At 47.5% G+C, this 16918-nt stretch overlaps 1 protein-coding gene across 1 annotated transcript; it reads left to right on the top strand.

Moving 5' to 3' along the window:
- The first annotated feature begins 341 nt into the window (after positions 1–341).
- c1qtnf5 (C1q and TNF related 5) lies at positions 342–14732 on the top strand. Its single transcript, XM_038779691.1, has 3 exons — positions 342–2111; positions 4993–5233; positions 14000–14732. The coding sequence occupies exons 2-3, from the start codon at positions 5020–5022 to the stop codon at positions 14515–14517; spliced, it is 732 nt and encodes a 243-aa protein (XP_038635619.1). The 5' UTR covers positions 342–2111; positions 4993–5019; the 3' UTR covers positions 14518–14732.
- Positions 14733–16918: the final 2186 nt, after the last annotated feature.

Here is a 16918-nt window from a genome sequence, read left to right as displayed (position 1 = left end):
CCCGCCCGTCGCTCTGATGCCGGCTGCTGTATCCTCTGGCGCCGGTCTGCGGGCGGGGGCGGGGTTTAAGCCGCGCTGGTTGGGGGCTGTGGCAGCGCCCCCCTGGCAATTCTATGGGCGCCGATGGGCTGAGCAGCCACGCGTTCCTGGCCAATGCCGACATAGTCCATCCGGCGGGACCTGGCTTGGAGGGCAGCTTGCAGAGTCCTCGGGGGGAGGCGTGGGGGGATCTGGCCCGGGGGCCTCCACGGTGGCCTGGCGCGCGGTCGGGGTCCACCGATCAGTGGGTGAGCCTGTGCCGTGGGGGCATTCTTTCCCTCCGCGCCAGTCTCTGTAAGGCTCCACCATGGCGGGCGCAGAGAAGAAAGCCCATGCGCATGCGCAGGAAACACGGCGGCAGTTCTGTGCATGCGCCAACTCACGGCGGCCCATTGGCACCAGTTGGCGCGGCACCTAGCCCTCCCGTGCCGGCCTAGCCCCTGGAGGTGCGGAGGATTCCACAACTTCCCGGCGGCCTGACGCCGGAGTGGTTTGCGCCGCTCTTGCCACCTGCACAGGGCCATCCGGCCAGTTGCGGGAGAATCCCGCCCAATGTGTCACAAGGATGGATACATTGACCAATAAATGGCTGGAACATGGGGCAAGTCATGTGATTAAGCCTCTAGGAATACATTTAATTACAGTTGGCAACCTTATTTGCTTACCCCAGCAAAATATGTTGGAACACTGATTTCACATCCTATCCAATTTTTAACTTGTGTGACGTCTAAAATTAGCATTGCACCCAGTCCCATTGGGCTTCTGACGGGCAAGTTAAGGTAAAATAACCCCAAATGTGTCAGTCTGGATTCTGAAAGTCCATTGGGTGAACAACATGCCCAGTTCGATAGAGTCACACAGGTCACCAGGCTCCTGGGTTTGATGTCCAGCCTGAGTTAAAGTGTCTCAGCTGATGTTCTCAAACTGACTTTAGTTTGTTATATTGGAAATCAGCCAGGATCCCTAGCCCTGATCACTACCCAGTGACTGGGACTACAAAGTATCTTCATAGATGCTCGATGGGCATTCTATTTGGTTGCCCTGCGATGCCACGGCAGTTGGGCAGTTTGTTAAACTCACCGTTGAGGGTCACACTTGAAGAATGATGATTTGGATGAGGTATTCAAGAAATTATTATCTTCAGGGGAGGAGGGAACAAAACTGAGAGAAATAGTAAAGAAAAAGGTCGGCAACAACACTCTCAACACTACATTATAATCCACTTGGTGCAAATTATTTGTATCTTGTCTAGCTTTGTAACAACTAAATTAGTTTACATACAGAAATATATAAAGCAGCAATATGTTCTCTGAAATAAATGTACTATTGTTGATCTCTAGTCTATCGGGATTTGCATATATGTAACTGCCTTATCAGGTTGCTTGGAAATGTTTCACATAAATGAATGATATAATGTGGCTCGAGTGAACCTCCTTTTCTTAGTGTTGGTTGAGGAACAAATGTTGGACATGGGTGCCTGAGAATTCTCTGATCGTCAAATATTGCCTTTAACTGTCAAATGAGTTCTGGAAAAAGGAGTTGGGGTATTGGTTTGTTATCTAAACTTCAGGCACTGCAACACTCCCTCCATGTCTGATTGTTATGTCGCTCTGATTAGATTGTCATGTCTAGCAGTAAGCGGAATGTTTCTACCACACTGATGTAGAAATTATATAACACCACTGAACATCTGTTTTGTTTTAGTTAACATCTATTACTCTCATACGTCTTTCTTTGAAACAAAGGCAATGTTTTTAAGAATTAATTTATTTTTACTCAATCTATTCCAAATCCTTTTATCTTTGCTCAAGCTGATCCCGTTCTCGGTTTTTTCTGATTTTGTTTCCGTTCCTTATGTCTTTTCTCATCCTGATGTTCCTGGTTTTGCCTCTGAGCGCATCAACCATTTCCTCCTGGAGTCAGAGCCAGTGAGTAAGTGTTTTCCCATTCCCTTTGTACTGAGCTGACTGGTGGAGCTGCCTTACGAATAGACTGAGGGGCTGTGTAAAGGCAAACTGACAGCAGCTGCCAGCAGCAAAGAGCTGTGCCCATCTCTCTCAGTTTCGCTTGTGGTAAGTTATTTAATGTAATTTTGTAAACTGTGTCTCTTTAATTTTCTAACGGTATGAAGAATGGAACTTAAAATCTTACTAACCATCTGAGCACTTCTGATAATCACTCCAAGAGTCTCTGCTGTGGATCAGGCTTTAGATACCATTCCGTGGATTCAGAGACTCCAGACTGCAGTCGAAGAGATTTTAATTATTTCTTGGAACTCCCACCCTATTTTACAGTAATCATTGAATTGGGAGTGTGGAGCAAATGTAAAACATGGGCTCTCAGTTCATTTAACAGATAGGGGATTTACTGGGGGTTTAGCTTCATGAAGAACTTTTCAAAAACAATTTTAGCTTCTAGAATAAAGGTAACGCTGACTAAAATGGCAGTGTGACAGAACAGTCTGTTTGGGGTGTTATACTTCACTGTTTGTGTTTATAAAGAGTTGTATAAATGATTTATTAAAATTTTTGAAGCCCTCAGCTCTGGCAACTGGATATTTGCTTTTTATTTTGAGGTCGGTTTAGGTTTATGATAACGGAAATGAGATTGTTTGGTCTCAAGAATTCATTAACACTATAGGAGTGTAACGGGGAAGCTCAGAATTCAGCCGCCATTTCTTTCAATTAAAGAAGCATGGCTTTCATTACCCTTAAATGTACAATGCAATGTTATAAAAGGGAAGGTAAATAATTCCTTGTATACAACATTGTCGTGACAAACCACTCTTCAAATGCCCGGGGTCTGACGAGAACTTTCTCAAACGTTATGGATCTCTCCCCCACCGACTGGGCAGACCACATCCAGAGGCAAGATAGAGGCAGATTGTGTGGGCTGTCTATGGGTCATCCTTAAATCTGGAAAGAATAAAATAACCATAAAAGATTTCCAGCCAAGCAGGCAGGCTTGTCACCAACATCTGGATTACAGAGGCAGGCCAGAAGACAAATCAGCGAGATCCTAGTGAAAGGCTGAGCCAGAGTCTGCAAGCACCTCAATTCACACATCTATCTGCAACACTCAAATCTCCTGGTTAAACGCCGGCTAACTTTGGTGTCCTGAGTGAGCAGCTGGATTTGATGCTGAAACCTACTCTAATGTTGATCATTTTGAGTGCCACCCTGTGGGGTAACACAGAGGACTGGAAATTTCATAGAATTTACAGTGCAGAAGGAGGCCATTCGGCCCATCGAGTCTGCACCGGCTCTTGGAAAGAGCATCCTACCCAAGGTCAACACCTCCACCCTATCCCCATAACCCAGTAACCCCACCCAACACTAAGGGCAATTTATCACGGCCAATCCACCTAACCTGCACATCTTTGGACTGTGGGAGGAAACCGGAGCACCCGGAGGAAACGCACGCACACACGGGGAGGATGTGCAGACTCTGCACAGACAAATTTTCTTTCCAAAGACTGGTTACAATTAATCTGCCTCTTCTCCCCAGAACACTGAATAATGATCCATTGGCACCAAGTATGAGCTTTCAGTTTATTTATTCCTCGCTGACATCCTCTGACCTTCAGCTCAGGCAACATGAAGGAGGATTTACTTTGTATCCTGACACCTTCACTTTCAAAGGAAATATGGATAAGCCTGAAATAAAATAGAATCCTATGTGTAGTAAAGAAATCGGCCATCCTGCCCATCAAGCCTGTGCCAACACTTTGAGAGGCGTTTTCCAATTAATCCCACTTAACTTGTTCTATCTCCTGCCCTGTAAATTTCCCTTCCAAATATCTGTCCAATTTCCTTTCAAAAGTTAATAGTGAATCTGCTTTCATTGCCCTTTCCGAGAGTGCATTCTAGATCACAACTTGATATGTAAAATATTTCTCCTCACCTTCCCAGCCGTTCTTTTGCCATTCTCCTCAAATCTGTGACCTTTGATTACCAACGTTCCTCAATTAAAGTTTCTCCTTATAAAACTCCTCATAAAATGCAATACCTCTATTAGAATTCCTCTGAATATTCCCTCTGCTTTAAGAAGAGCATTCCAGTTTCTGTTGTCTCTCTATGAAACTGAATTCCTACATGAACAAAGAACAGCACAACACAGGAACAGGCCCTTCGGCCCTCCAAGCCTGCGCCGACCATGGTACCTGCATAAACTAAAATCGACTGCACTTACAGAGTCCGTATCCTACCATTCCCACCCTATTCATATATTTGTCCAGATGCCCTTCAATGCCACTATCGTATCTGCTCCCACCACCTCCCCGCGTTCCATCTATTTACCACCTTCTGTGTAAAAGAACTTGCCTCGTACATCTGTTCTAAAATGTTCCCCACCCACTTTAATCCTATGTCCCTCAGTACTTGACTCTCCTACCCTAGGGAAGAGCATCTGCCCATCCACTCTGTCCATGCCACTCATAATCTTGTAGACCTCTATCAGGTCGCCTCTCAACCTCCGTCATTCCAGTGAGAACAGAGTTTATCTAACGTCTACTCATAGCTAATGCCCTCCATACCAGGCAACATCCTAGTAAACCGCTTCTGTACCCTCTCCAAAGCATCCATATCCTTCTGGTAGTGTAGCGACCAGAATTGTGCACAATATTCCAAATGAGGCCTAACTAAGGTCCTGTACAGCAGCAACATCATTTGCCAATGTTTATATTCAATGCCCTGACCGATGAAGGCCAACATGCCCTATGCCTTCTTGACCACCTTATCCACAGCATTGCCACTTTCAGAGATTGGTGGACATGCCCAGATCTCTCTGCCTGTCAATACTCGCAAGAGTTCTTGATAGAATGCTTGAGAAAATTCTAGTAAACCTCATCTGCTCTCTCCTCAAAGTCTTGAAATGCTTCCTAAAATGTGGTGCCCAGAATTAGATACAATTCTCCAGCTGGGCCATAACCTGTAATTCATTTTTTCTCAACAGGGTCGGAGTCTCTCCCTGAACCTCAGGATGAGTTGTATTATTTATGTGTTGCTCTTGTTGCTGTCAAGTGCCTCGACCAACACTAGGGACAACAACGTTTATGGATTATGTGATGGTCATCCAGGAATCCCAGGAACTCCGGGACGTAACGGACATCCAGGGATGGTGGGGCGGGATGGGAGAAATGGTAGGGATGGAATGCCTGGAATACCAGGACAAAAGGGCGATGCAGGATCACAAGGTAAGAATCTTGTAACAATTTTCCTGCTCCTCCTGACCATTGATCTCAGAGCTCTCTGATTTATAAACATGTGCTACATTAAAAATATGACCAAACCAAAATCAACAAATAATTTAAAGCCAAAGCCTCACACGAGTTAGATTTTATAATGAAGTGCAATTTGGGGTGAGAGCAGTACTGACTCGTCTGTAATGTCCTCATAGCTGAATTGACAGCCATCTCTCACTGTGCACTGTCATCATCCCATGGGTGAGGCATTCCTGGGCTGAGGGAATGTATGCAATGCTTTCAAGGGAAGAGAGAAAGGAGAACACATCAAAAATCATAACTGTCTTAACGAGTGAATTACAGTCTTAATTTGTGTTCTCAGAGGGTTGGACTCTACTCTCTATCCTTCCTGCCCAGAGTATCTCACTTAGCCATGATGTGGAGATGCCGGCGTTGGACTGGGGTGGGCACAGTAAGGGCACCAGGTTAAAGTCCCGGAGCGCAGCTCCTTCATCCACTCACCTGATAAAGAAGCTGTGCTCCGAAACCTAGTGATTCCAAACAAAGCTGTTGGACTTTAACCTGGTGTGTGTCGACTTCTTACTGTTCCTCTTAGGTTAAAGACATGATCCACAAAGCATGGTGTAACATTAAGCCATCTGTGAGTCACAAAGAGCGGAATTCTCCGCAGGGGGCTGAATTCGTGAAGGCCGTCGTGAACTCGGCCGAGGTTCACGACGGCCTCGGAGCCCGCTCCCCGCTCCCCGCACCTAAGTCTTTCTTGGCAGCGACCTCGTCACGCCGAGACTGTGAAGTCATATGCGCATGCGCGGGTTGCCGGTTCCAACCCGCACATGCGCGGATAACTTCATCGCGCAGACGGCACGAGCCCGCGCATGCGCGGTGGCCGTCTTTCTCCTCAGCCGCCTGGCAAGATGTGGCAGCTTGATGTTGCCGGGCGGCGGAGGGGAAAGAGCGCGTCCATTTTGGACGCTGGCCCGACGATCGGTGGGCACCGATCGCAGGCCTGTCCCCTCCCGAGCACAGTCGTGGTGCTCCCGTCCCAATCAGGCCCCTAGATGCCCCAAACGGGCATCTGGCGCCCGTTTCACGAATGAAGCGACCAGTTGTGTTTGCCGCCATCGTGAAACGGGCGTGTAGGGCCGGCTGCTCGGCCCATCGGCGATTGTTCCGAGCCGGGGAGGGGGGGTGGGGGGAGAATCACGGGGGGGGGGGGGGAATCGCGGGGGGGGCCAGGGGGGCCTAAAAAATGTCAGGGGGCCCACCCGCGATTCTCCCGCAACTGCGGAGAACCGGGAAGGCGGCCGCCACTCACGGCAGCCTTTGCACTCCTTCCCGGGACCCGATTATCCCCCCCCCACCCCCCCCGGTGGGGCTAGCATCGGGGCCCTGGGCGCCAAGAATGATGCCGGCTGACGCGCCTAATGACGTCAGCCACGCATGTGCAGGTTGGACAGCGGCAATCGGGCGCTTAGAAACCCCAAACGGGCTTTTGACGCCCGTTTCACGATGGCTGCGACCAGGTATGGTTGCCGCCATCGTGAAAAGGTCGGAAACGGCCGGCCACTCGGCCCATCGGCCTCGGAGAATCGCCGTTCGCCGTGAAAAACGACAAGCGGCGATTCGGCGTGCCGGGGGGGGGGGGGGGGGGGGGGGGTAGAGAATAGCGGGAGGCGCCAGGGAGGTGTGAAAAATGGTGGGAGGCCCCCCCGCTATTCTCCCAGGCGTCGTGGGGAGCGGAGAATCGCGCCTGCATGTTCCTTCATTTAGTCAATTTGTTCCCGGCAGTATACTGCATTCCTTCCTCTTAGCCGATGTCATTGAAGTACTGCTGTCCGAGGCACTATCTTGGAGTTTGATACTTTTATTTTGTTTATTTATCAGAGTACAATAATATGAATGGTGTTGAAACTATGTTTTTAAAAAAATATTTTTATTAAGGTATTTGAAATTTTTTATAAAAATAACATAGACAATGACGCCAACATGGTATAATAAACATTTCCCACCCATCTCAATCTTCACACACCCCAGACTAAGCCTGGCACATGATGGGTATTAACCCTGCTTAGGGCATCCGCCCGTAGACCCGCCTCTATCTCTCCTCTTAGTTCGTCCTCACAGTGCCCGTAACCTCCTCCACCGGAGTTTCCTCTGCCTCCGAAAGCTCCTGGTAAATATCCAATACCTTCCCCTCTCCCACCCAGGTACTGGAAACTACTCTATCCTGTATCCCCCGTGGCGGCAGCAGCGGGAAGGCCGGAACCTGCTTTCTCAGGAAGTCTCACACCTGCAAATATCTAAACCCATTCCCTGCTGGCAATTTAAATTTATCCTCCAAAGCTTTCAAGCTGGGAAAGCTCCAATCTTTAAATAGATCCCCCATCCTTCTAATTCCTGCCCTTTGCCATCTCCGGAACCGACCATCTAGCCTACCCGGTACAAAACACCACCTCCTCTCCTTCTGAGGGCACCATAATAACATTTAAAAGCCTTCGAATATTGGTGTTGCCTGCCCTTTACAAATCCCGTCCAGTCTTCTCCTATCACCCCGGGACACAGTCCTCTATCCTTGTGGCCAGTATCTTAGCCAGCAGTCTGGCACCCACATTCAGTAGAGAAATTGGCCTGTATGACCGCATTGCTCCGGATCCTTCTCCCATTTCAGGATCAATGAAATCGAGGCCTGCGACATTGCCAGGGGGAGGACTCCCTTCTCTCTTGCTTTGTTAAATGCCCTCACCAGCAGTGGGCTCAATATCTCTGAAAACTTCTTATAGAATTCCACCAGGTAGCCATCAGACCCTGGGGCCTTGCCCGACTGCATGTCCTCCAGCCCCTTTATTATTTCCTCAATCTCAATTGGGGCTCCCAGCCCCTCCACCAGATTCTCATCTACCCTCGGGAATCCCAACTGATCCAAAAACTGCCTCATCCCCTCCACCCCAGTTGGGGGTTCCGACTCATATAATTTACTATAGAAGTCCTTAAATACCTCGTTCACCCCCGCTGGGTCCAGGACAGTATTCTCGTCTGTACTCTTTACTTTACCTATCTCCCTGGCCACTTCTCCTTTCCTGAGCTGGTGCGCCAACATTCTGCTTGCCTTTTCACCGTACACATAGATCGCCTCCCTTGCCTTCCTCAACTGTTCCACCGCTTTCCCTGTGGTCAACAGACCAAACTCCACCTGTAACCTCCGCTGCTCCCTCAGTAGCCCCGTGTCCGGGGTCTCCGAATATCTCCTGTCTACCTGGAATATCTCCCTCTCAGCCCGTTCCACCGTTTCTCTGTGGGCCCGTATCGAGATTAATCCCCCTCTGACCACTGCCTTCAGAGCTTCCCAAACCATCACTGTGGAGACCTCCCCCGTAACATGTTTCCAGGAAGTTCTAGATGGACTTATTAGATGGATGCCCACAGATCGCTTTGTCCGCTACCAGCCCCACGTCCAGCCTCCACAGCGGGCGTTGCCCTCTCTCCACACGAACCCGTACATCAACCCAATGTGGGGCATGGCCCCGACACTGCCATTGACGAGTACACAGTATCCACCACCCCCGGTATTAGCGCCCTGCTCGGAACAAAAAAGTCGATGCGAGAGTATACCTTGTGGACATGGGAGAAAAAGGAAAACCCCTTCATCCTTGGCCGTGCAAACCTCCATGGGTCTCCTCCCCCCATCTGTTCCATAAACCCCTTCAATTCCTTTGCCGCAGCTGGCCTCCTCCCTGTCCTGCATTTTGGTGTTGAAAGTATGTTAATGGTCTGATCAAGATTTAAAATTTTTTTTTAGAGTACCCAATTATTTTTTTACAATTAAGGGGCAATTTAGCATGTCCAATCCACCTACCCTGCACATCTTTGGGTTGTGGGGGTGAGACCCACGCAGACATGGAGAGAATGTGCAAATTCCCCAAGGACAGTGACCCGGGTCCAGAATCGAACCTGGGTCCTGAGAGTCGTGAGACAACAGTGCTAACCACAGGGCCCGGGTCCAGAATCGAACCTGGGTCCTGAGCATCGTGAGACAACAGTGCTAACCACAGGGCCCGGGTCCAGAATCGAACCTGGGTCCTGAGCATCGTGAGACAACAGTGCTAACCACAGGGCCCGTGTCCAGAATCGAACCTGGGTCCTGATCATCGTGAGACAACAGTGCTAACCACAGGGCCCGGGTCCAGAATCGAACCTGGGTCCTGAGCATCGTGAGACAACAGTGCTAACCACAGGGCCCGGGTCCAGAATCGAACCTGGGTCCTGAGCATCGTGAGACAACAGTGCTAACCACTGGGCCACCGGGCCACCCATGGACTGATCAAGATTACCTCCTTTAAACAAGTTGTTTTCCCTCCAGTTCTCCCCCTGACAGCAGTGCCACTTCAAGGGAATGTGTTCATAGTTTTCAGTAACCGTTCATCTGCTTATTACTCATTTCTGTTCTTAATTATATTCAGCTGGCGGTGTAAGGGGAGGTGAGGAGGGATGTCTGGGGCCCAGGAGCAGTGATCCGGGTAACAAAATAAATGTATTTGTTTTCTTTTAAAATAAGTTGGAACACACCCCGGGCATGATTTATTTTATTTTGATCAAAATTCCACATTGTTTCTTTTGAAATGGTGTGGTATACAACTTATTTGGACTGATTCCCAGGATTTGCGCTTACGTCTGTTTACAGAGCCAGCCACAGTCGCTCAACATTGGGAAGCCCAGTTTTTCCTTGCCTTTGCCAAGCTGCTGATTTTGGTTGGGATAAGCGCTCTGCAAGCATCAGCTGCCCATTCACTGCCTCACCCTAGAACTTTAACCCATTCTTTGTAGTTACAGATGCTGACTGACCTGCTAATTCAGAGTTTTTGTCTTTCTGCTATTTGACACTGAACTTCCTCACAGCCAAACCCAATCCTGGTCTACATCCAACATCCTCGTGATTGTATTTTTCAGCAAGGATCAGCTGACATTTATTAAAATGAAGAACACTGACTCTTTCTCAGTGAGCACTCAGGGCAGTGATCATAACTAAGGACTGAACAGGTCACAAACCTGCTCCTTCTTGCTCTGTGCTCCATCAGGCAGCACATTTACCTCCTGAACCATTAAAAGGGTTTCAACTGGAAGTGCTGAATGTGCTGAGGCTGTGTGTTGATTGGATGTTGTAGTTTATATGCCAACTGAAATTATTGATTAAGTTACAGGCTGGAACCAGTCTGATTATTTAATTACTTTCCTATATTTGTCCACATGATCATAAAACAGTGTAAATATTTCATACAATTACTGTGTCAGATATTTTATGGTGACAGCACACTTGATAGATTTACTGATTTGGTTATGAATCAATTGAAGTCTGATTTTCAGGTTAGTAGATATTACTTGGTCAATTACTTGTGTGTTTGTTAGGATACCGAACAGGAACTCCAACCAATTTTTAAATTTGTAGAACTGTGAGAAAGGAGTGATGTCTCTGACCAATAGGTATCTTTTATTTTAAAACAAACTTTAATTTAACACAGAATTAACTACAATATCAAAGAAATAGCTTTACAGTTACAGTTCTTAAACAGAAGGAAAAACTTAAACTTAAACATCTGCCACTAATTCTGATTAAGCAACCCAATACAGTTCAAATGCCACTTATAAAGTTTTTAAAAAAGGTTTTATTCCAAACATAATAAAAACATTACACAACCATCCAAAAAACAGCTAAAGTACGAACAGTTTGTCATTTTTCCCCTTTTAAAACTTGCCCAACTTAACCCTCCCCTAGAAAAGACCCCCCCCCCCCTTTATTTGCTGGCGACAAACAAATGTTTAAACACAGATATAAACAGCCTGCATCGCACGCGAAATCCATCCTCTGACCTCCAAGAGCAAACTTAATTATCTCCAGTTGCAGGAACTCCTCATGTCCCTCGGCCATGCCGACCCTGACAGTGGTGCCGCCGACCTCCTTTTTTGAAATACATTTACAATAGCCAATTATTTTTTTCCCGATTAAGGAGCAATTTAGCATGGCCAATCCACCTACCCTGCAAATATTTTTGGGTTGGGGGGGTTGAGACCCATGCAGACTCAGGAAGAATGTGCAAACTCCACACTGACAGTGACCCAGGGCCGAGATCGAACCCGGGTCCGCAGTGCCGTGAGGCAGCAATGCTAACCACAGCATCACTGTGCTGCCGTCCGACGATCTCCACCCTAGCTGAAGTCACCACCGAACAATCAGAGAGGCAAAAGCCACAACACCGGCCCTCTCCCCTCCAGTAGCTCTGGCATTTCTGACACTCTCATTTTCAGTTCCACCAGGTTTTTTTTCTGTGCTACTTCCGTAACCTTAGAGAACAGGTTAACAAAGCTGCTAAGACAAGTGTGCAGGATCCCAGGATTTATCAATGGGGCATTGTGTCAAAAGCAAAAGTGATGGTAAACCTGCAAACATGGCTACAATTAGAATTTTGCGTTTCGTGCCGCGTGTCTCACATTGGAGAGGATCGCAGTGTCTTGGAGAGGGTGCAGATTCACTGTATAAGATCTTTTTAAAAAACCTTTAAGCACCCAATTCATTGTTTCCAATTAAGGGGCAATTTAGCGTGTCCAATCCACCTACCCTGCACATCTTTAGGTTGTGAGGGCGAAACCCACACAAACACGGGGAGAATGTGCAAACTCCACACGGACAGTGACCCAGAGCCGGGATCGAACCTGGGACCTTGGTGCCGTGAGACAGCAGCGTTCTCCACTGCGCCATCGTGGTGCCCTCACTGTATATGATCAAGGATGAGAAGCTTAGGTAACAGGCATTGAGACTCCTTCTTTCAGAGCAGTGAAAGTTAAGAGGAAACCTGTATCCACTGGTCAGTGAATCAGTGCCTCAAGGGAGGGAGTTTAAATGAAAGGAGAGATTAGGAGAAATTATCTTTTATCTAGTGGATTAAGACATGGGCATAGAACAGTACAGCACAGTACAGGCCCTTCAGCCCATGATGTTGTGCCGACCATCTATCCTAATCTAAGATCAACCTAACCTCCACCCCTTCAATTTGCTGCTGTCCATGTGCCTGTCCAAGAGTCGCTTAAATGTCCCTAATGACTCTGACTCCACCACCTCTGCTGGCAGTGCATTCCACACACCCACCACTCTCTGTGTAAATAATTTACCTCTGACATCTCCCCTATCACCTTAAAATTGTGTCCCCTCATGACAACCATTTCCGCCCTGGGGAAAAGTCTCTGGCTATCCACTCTATCCAAGCCTCTCATCACCGTATACACCTCCAACAAGTCACCTCTCTTCCTTCTTCGCTCCAGTGAGAAAAGCCCTAGCTCCCTCAACCTTTCCTTATAAGACATGTCCTCCAGTCCAGGCAGCATCCTGGTAAATCTCCTCCGCACCCTCTCCAAAGCATCCACATCCTTCCTATAATGTGGCGACCAGAACTGAACACAATATTCCAAGTCTAACCAGGGTTTTATAAAGCTGCAGCAAAACCTCAAGGCTCTTAAACCCAATCCCTCTGTTAATGAAAGTCAACACACCAGACGCCTTCTTAACAACCCTATCAACCTGGGTGGCAACTTAAAGGGATCTATGTACATGGACCCCAAGATCCCTCTGTTCCTCCACACTTCTAAGAATCCTGCCTTTAGCCCTGTAATCAGCATTCAAATTCGACCTTCCAAATACCCAAAGTGCGGCATGTGGCACAGTGGTTAGCACTGGGACTACTGCGCTGAGGACCCGGGTTCGAATCCTGACCCTGGGTCACTTACTGAGTGGAATTTGCACATTCTCCCCGTGTCTGTGTGGGTTTCACCCCCACAACCCAAAGATGTGTAGATTAGGTAGATTGGCCATGCTAAATTGCCCTTTAATTGGAAAATATAATAATAATTGGGAACTCTAAATTTATTTATAGAAAGATATGGGGCGGGTTTCTCCGACCCTCTGCGCCGAAATCGCATCCAGCGCGACGGCGCTTCTATGATTCTCCATGGACCCACGAAGTCGACGCGGCGATGGTCGGTACCGTTGGAAGAGGGCCCCACGAGAATTCTCCGTGGTGGACCGGCCGAGTTCCCGCCGGACTGGTTTACATCTGGTACCACCCGGCGGGAGCTCGGACCCACGGCCGCGGTGGCAGTCCTGTTGGGGGGGGGGGGGGCGGGGGGAATCTGACTCGCGTGGGGTGGGGGCCTCGGCGGTGGCCAGGCCCGCAATCGGAGGCCACCGATCCGCAACCATCGCGATCTTGGGGGAACCTACCTCCCTCCGTGCAGGCCCGCAGTGTGGGTCCGCCATGTTGGCAGTGCCCACGCCGAAGTGGGACCCGCTTGCGGCCGGCGTGCTATTTACAAACGGTCACCTGGACTCGGAACGTTAGCTCTTTTTTCTCCCTACAGATGCTGCCAAACCTGCTGAGATTTCCCAGCATTTTCTCTTTGCATATATATATATATATACGGGTGAAAACAATTAGAATAATACACCGAGAGTGTTAGATGAAGGATTGGAAGTGACGCCTGCGAAACATAACCACTAATTGGGTTTAATAGCTGTTTCTGTGTTGAAAATACTTCATAATGAGAATAGAAATCCAATCAAGAGACCATCTTCAGCCTCCTGTGCTGGATATGATTTTGCTTCTGCGTGAGGCAGCACATTATTGTAACTACTGCACAGCTTGTCTCCTCTTCTGTGGTGGGGCAGAAACAGAGAATCCTGATTTAAATGATTTAAAACATGATTTTGTTTTTCAGGTGTACATGGGCCTATGGGGGAGCCGGGCGTTGCAGGGCCATCTGGTCCAGCAGGTGAGAAGGGAGTTAAAGGGGATGGCGTGATTACCTACAATTCTGCATTTAGTGCAAAACGTTCCAAGAGCCACATTACTCCCCTGCTCAATGAGCCTGTCCAGTTCGATGTGGTTATACACAATGATCAGAGGCACTACGACCCAATGACGGGAAAGTTCAGCTGCGAGATCCCAGGGCTTTATTATTTTGTGGTTCACTCCACTGTTTACAAAACCAGCCTGCAGTTCGACATCATGAAGAACTATGTTTCCATCTCATCCTTCTTTCAGTACTACGGCAACTGGTCAAAGCCTGTCTCACTATCGGGTGGAGCCCTCATGCGTCTGGACCCCAAAGACCAGGTGTGGGTACAAGTAACAGTTGGGGACTACAATGGAATTTATTCCAGTGCAAAGACAGACAGCACCTTCACTGGGTTTTTAGTCTATTCTGACTGGCAAAATGCTCAATTACTCATTTAATGCCCATTATTTCTGGTCATTGCTGTATCATGTATGTATCATGTATGGATTATGCATGTATCATGTATGGATTATGTTTTACGTCAACCTGTTTGAGATTTACTGTATCATTGTGCATGTTTCTTTGGCTTCAGGGTAACGATCTGTCCAGCTTTGCTAAAATGTAAACCAAACCCAATATCTCTCCATAAATGAAGCCGATTTGTCCTCACTTACTTCCTTGTCTGACAATGAGTTGGCACTGATATTACATTGCGCATGCTCTGTTGCAGTACAATGATGAATTGGAGCTGGAGATCTCTTACATTATACCTCTGCCTCTTTCAGCTTTCACGGAGAGGCAGTCATGGTGCTGAGTCAGGCAGGAGGGGCAGCTCATAGTCCTTCAGACACAGTCTCACCGAAATGAGGGGTCTGAAAGAGCCAGGCAGTAAGGCCGCCTTTTCTCTTTCACCCCCTTGTTAATCTGTGGGCATGGAGTCAAGACTGGCAACCCATCCTTCAGCTGCACTAGTCATAGAATCATAGAAAAGTTACAGCACAGAAGGAGGCCATTCGGCCCATCTTTTCCATACCAGCCTGAGGACACCCAGGTGCCCTTTCTAATCTCACCTTCCTGCGCCCGGTCCATGGCCCTGTAACCTACAGCACTTAATGCAGATCCAGGTACTTTTTAAAAGAGTTTAGGGTCTCTGCCTCCACCACCAACTCGGACAGCAAATTCCAGACTCCCACTACCCTCTGTGTAGAAAATGATTTTCCTCATGTCTCCTCTACTCCTTCTGTCACGTATCTTGAATCTATGCCCCCTGGTTGTAGAATTCTCTACCATTTGATCTTGTCCACTCTATCACTTCCCCACATAATGTTGTACACCTCAATTAAGCCACCTCTCAACCTTCTTTATTCCAAGGAAAATAACCCCAACCTATGCAATCTCTCCTCGTAGTCACATTTTCTGCCCTGACAACATTCTTGTAATCCTCCCCTGCATCTCTCCAGAGCAATAACGTCCTTCGGTAATGTGGTGACCAGAACTGCACACAATACTCCAGATGTCACCTCATCAGTGTATTATACAATTCTCACATTATATCCTTACTTTTATATTCTATACCTTTGCCAATGAAGGAATGCATTCCATATGCTTTCTTTACAACCTTGAGTACCTGAACTGCTGCCTTTAGGGACCTGTGTACCTCTCACTTCACCTCCCCCTCTTAGTATATTCCTATTTATTGTGTACTCCCTACGTCTGTTCAACGTCCCTAAATGCATAACCTCACACTTCTCTGTGTTAAATTCCAACCTCCACTTTATCGCCCACTCCACCAATCCATCTCTATCATTTTGGAGATTGTAGCTATCCTCTATACTGTCCACAGCTCGGCCAATCCTTGTGTCATCTGCAAATTTCCCAATCATGCTCACTACGTTTACATCCAAATCGTTAATATATAACACAAACAGTAAGGGTCCCATCACCGAGTCCTGTGGAACACCACTTGAAATGACTTTCCAATTGTAAGGACAGCCATCGACCACTACCCTTTGTTCTCTGTTACAAAGCCAACTTTTTATCCAATTTGCCACATTTCCCTGTATCCAATAGGCTTTCACTTTCTTCACCAATCTGCCATGTAGGACTTTGTCAAATGCCTTGCTAAAATCCATGTACACCCCATCCACTGCACTACCCTACCCTTCTCCTCACTTCCTCAAAGAATTCAATCACATTTGTGAGACAAGACCTTCCTTTACCAAATCTATGCTGACAGCCCCTGACCAGTCCATGCCTTTCTATGTGACAGTTAATCCTATCTCTCAGGATTGACTCTACTAATTTGCCCACCACTGATGTAATACTAACTGGTCTATAATTGTTCGGCATTTTCTTCGATCCCTTTTTAAACAATGAAACCACGTTTGTATTTCTCTAGTCCTCTGGTACCCCTCCTCCCCCCTGTGTCTAGTGAGGATTAGAAAATCATTCTCAAGGCATCTCCTCCCTGACCACCTTCAGTAGCCTCGGAAACAATCCATCTGACCCTGGTGACTTATCAACTTTCAAGGATTTCAATCCTTCGAGTACTTCCACCCTCTTTATGATTATCTCATCCAGTATCTCACAATGTTCCTCGTGGATTACTGTATCTGCATCATCTATTTCCTTTGTAAACACGGAGGCAAAATATTCATTTAAACCCCATCCCACAGCCTCTGCATCTACACACAAGTTCCCTTCTTCATCTCTGATGGGTCCCACTTTTTCCTTAACTACTGTTCCTATCTAATTAACCAACATGAACCCTGCTACTGGAACTACAATCCTAACCACATAACTTAGCAAAGTACAACAGTGTAAATCGTGGACTGGGCCACATAAATATGGGGTGATATT

The sequence above is a fragment of the Scyliorhinus canicula genome, chromosome 19 (assembly GCF_902713615.1).
Source record: "Scyliorhinus canicula chromosome 19, sScyCan1.1, whole genome shotgun sequence".
Lineage (NCBI taxonomy): Eukaryota > Metazoa > Chordata > Chondrichthyes > Carcharhiniformes > Scyliorhinidae > Scyliorhinus > Scyliorhinus canicula.
This window is presented reverse-complemented; position numbering and strand designations above follow the sequence as displayed.

Coding starts and splice junctions, on each gene's coding strand:
- c1qtnf5 (XM_038779691.1), top strand. CDS start 5,020: ATGAGTTGTATTATTTATGTGTTGCTCTTGTTGCTGTCAAGTGCCTCG. Junction 5,234..13,999: donor GGGCGATGCAGGATCACAAG/GTAAGAATCTTG, acceptor TTTGTTTTTCAG/GTGTACATGGGCCTATGGGG.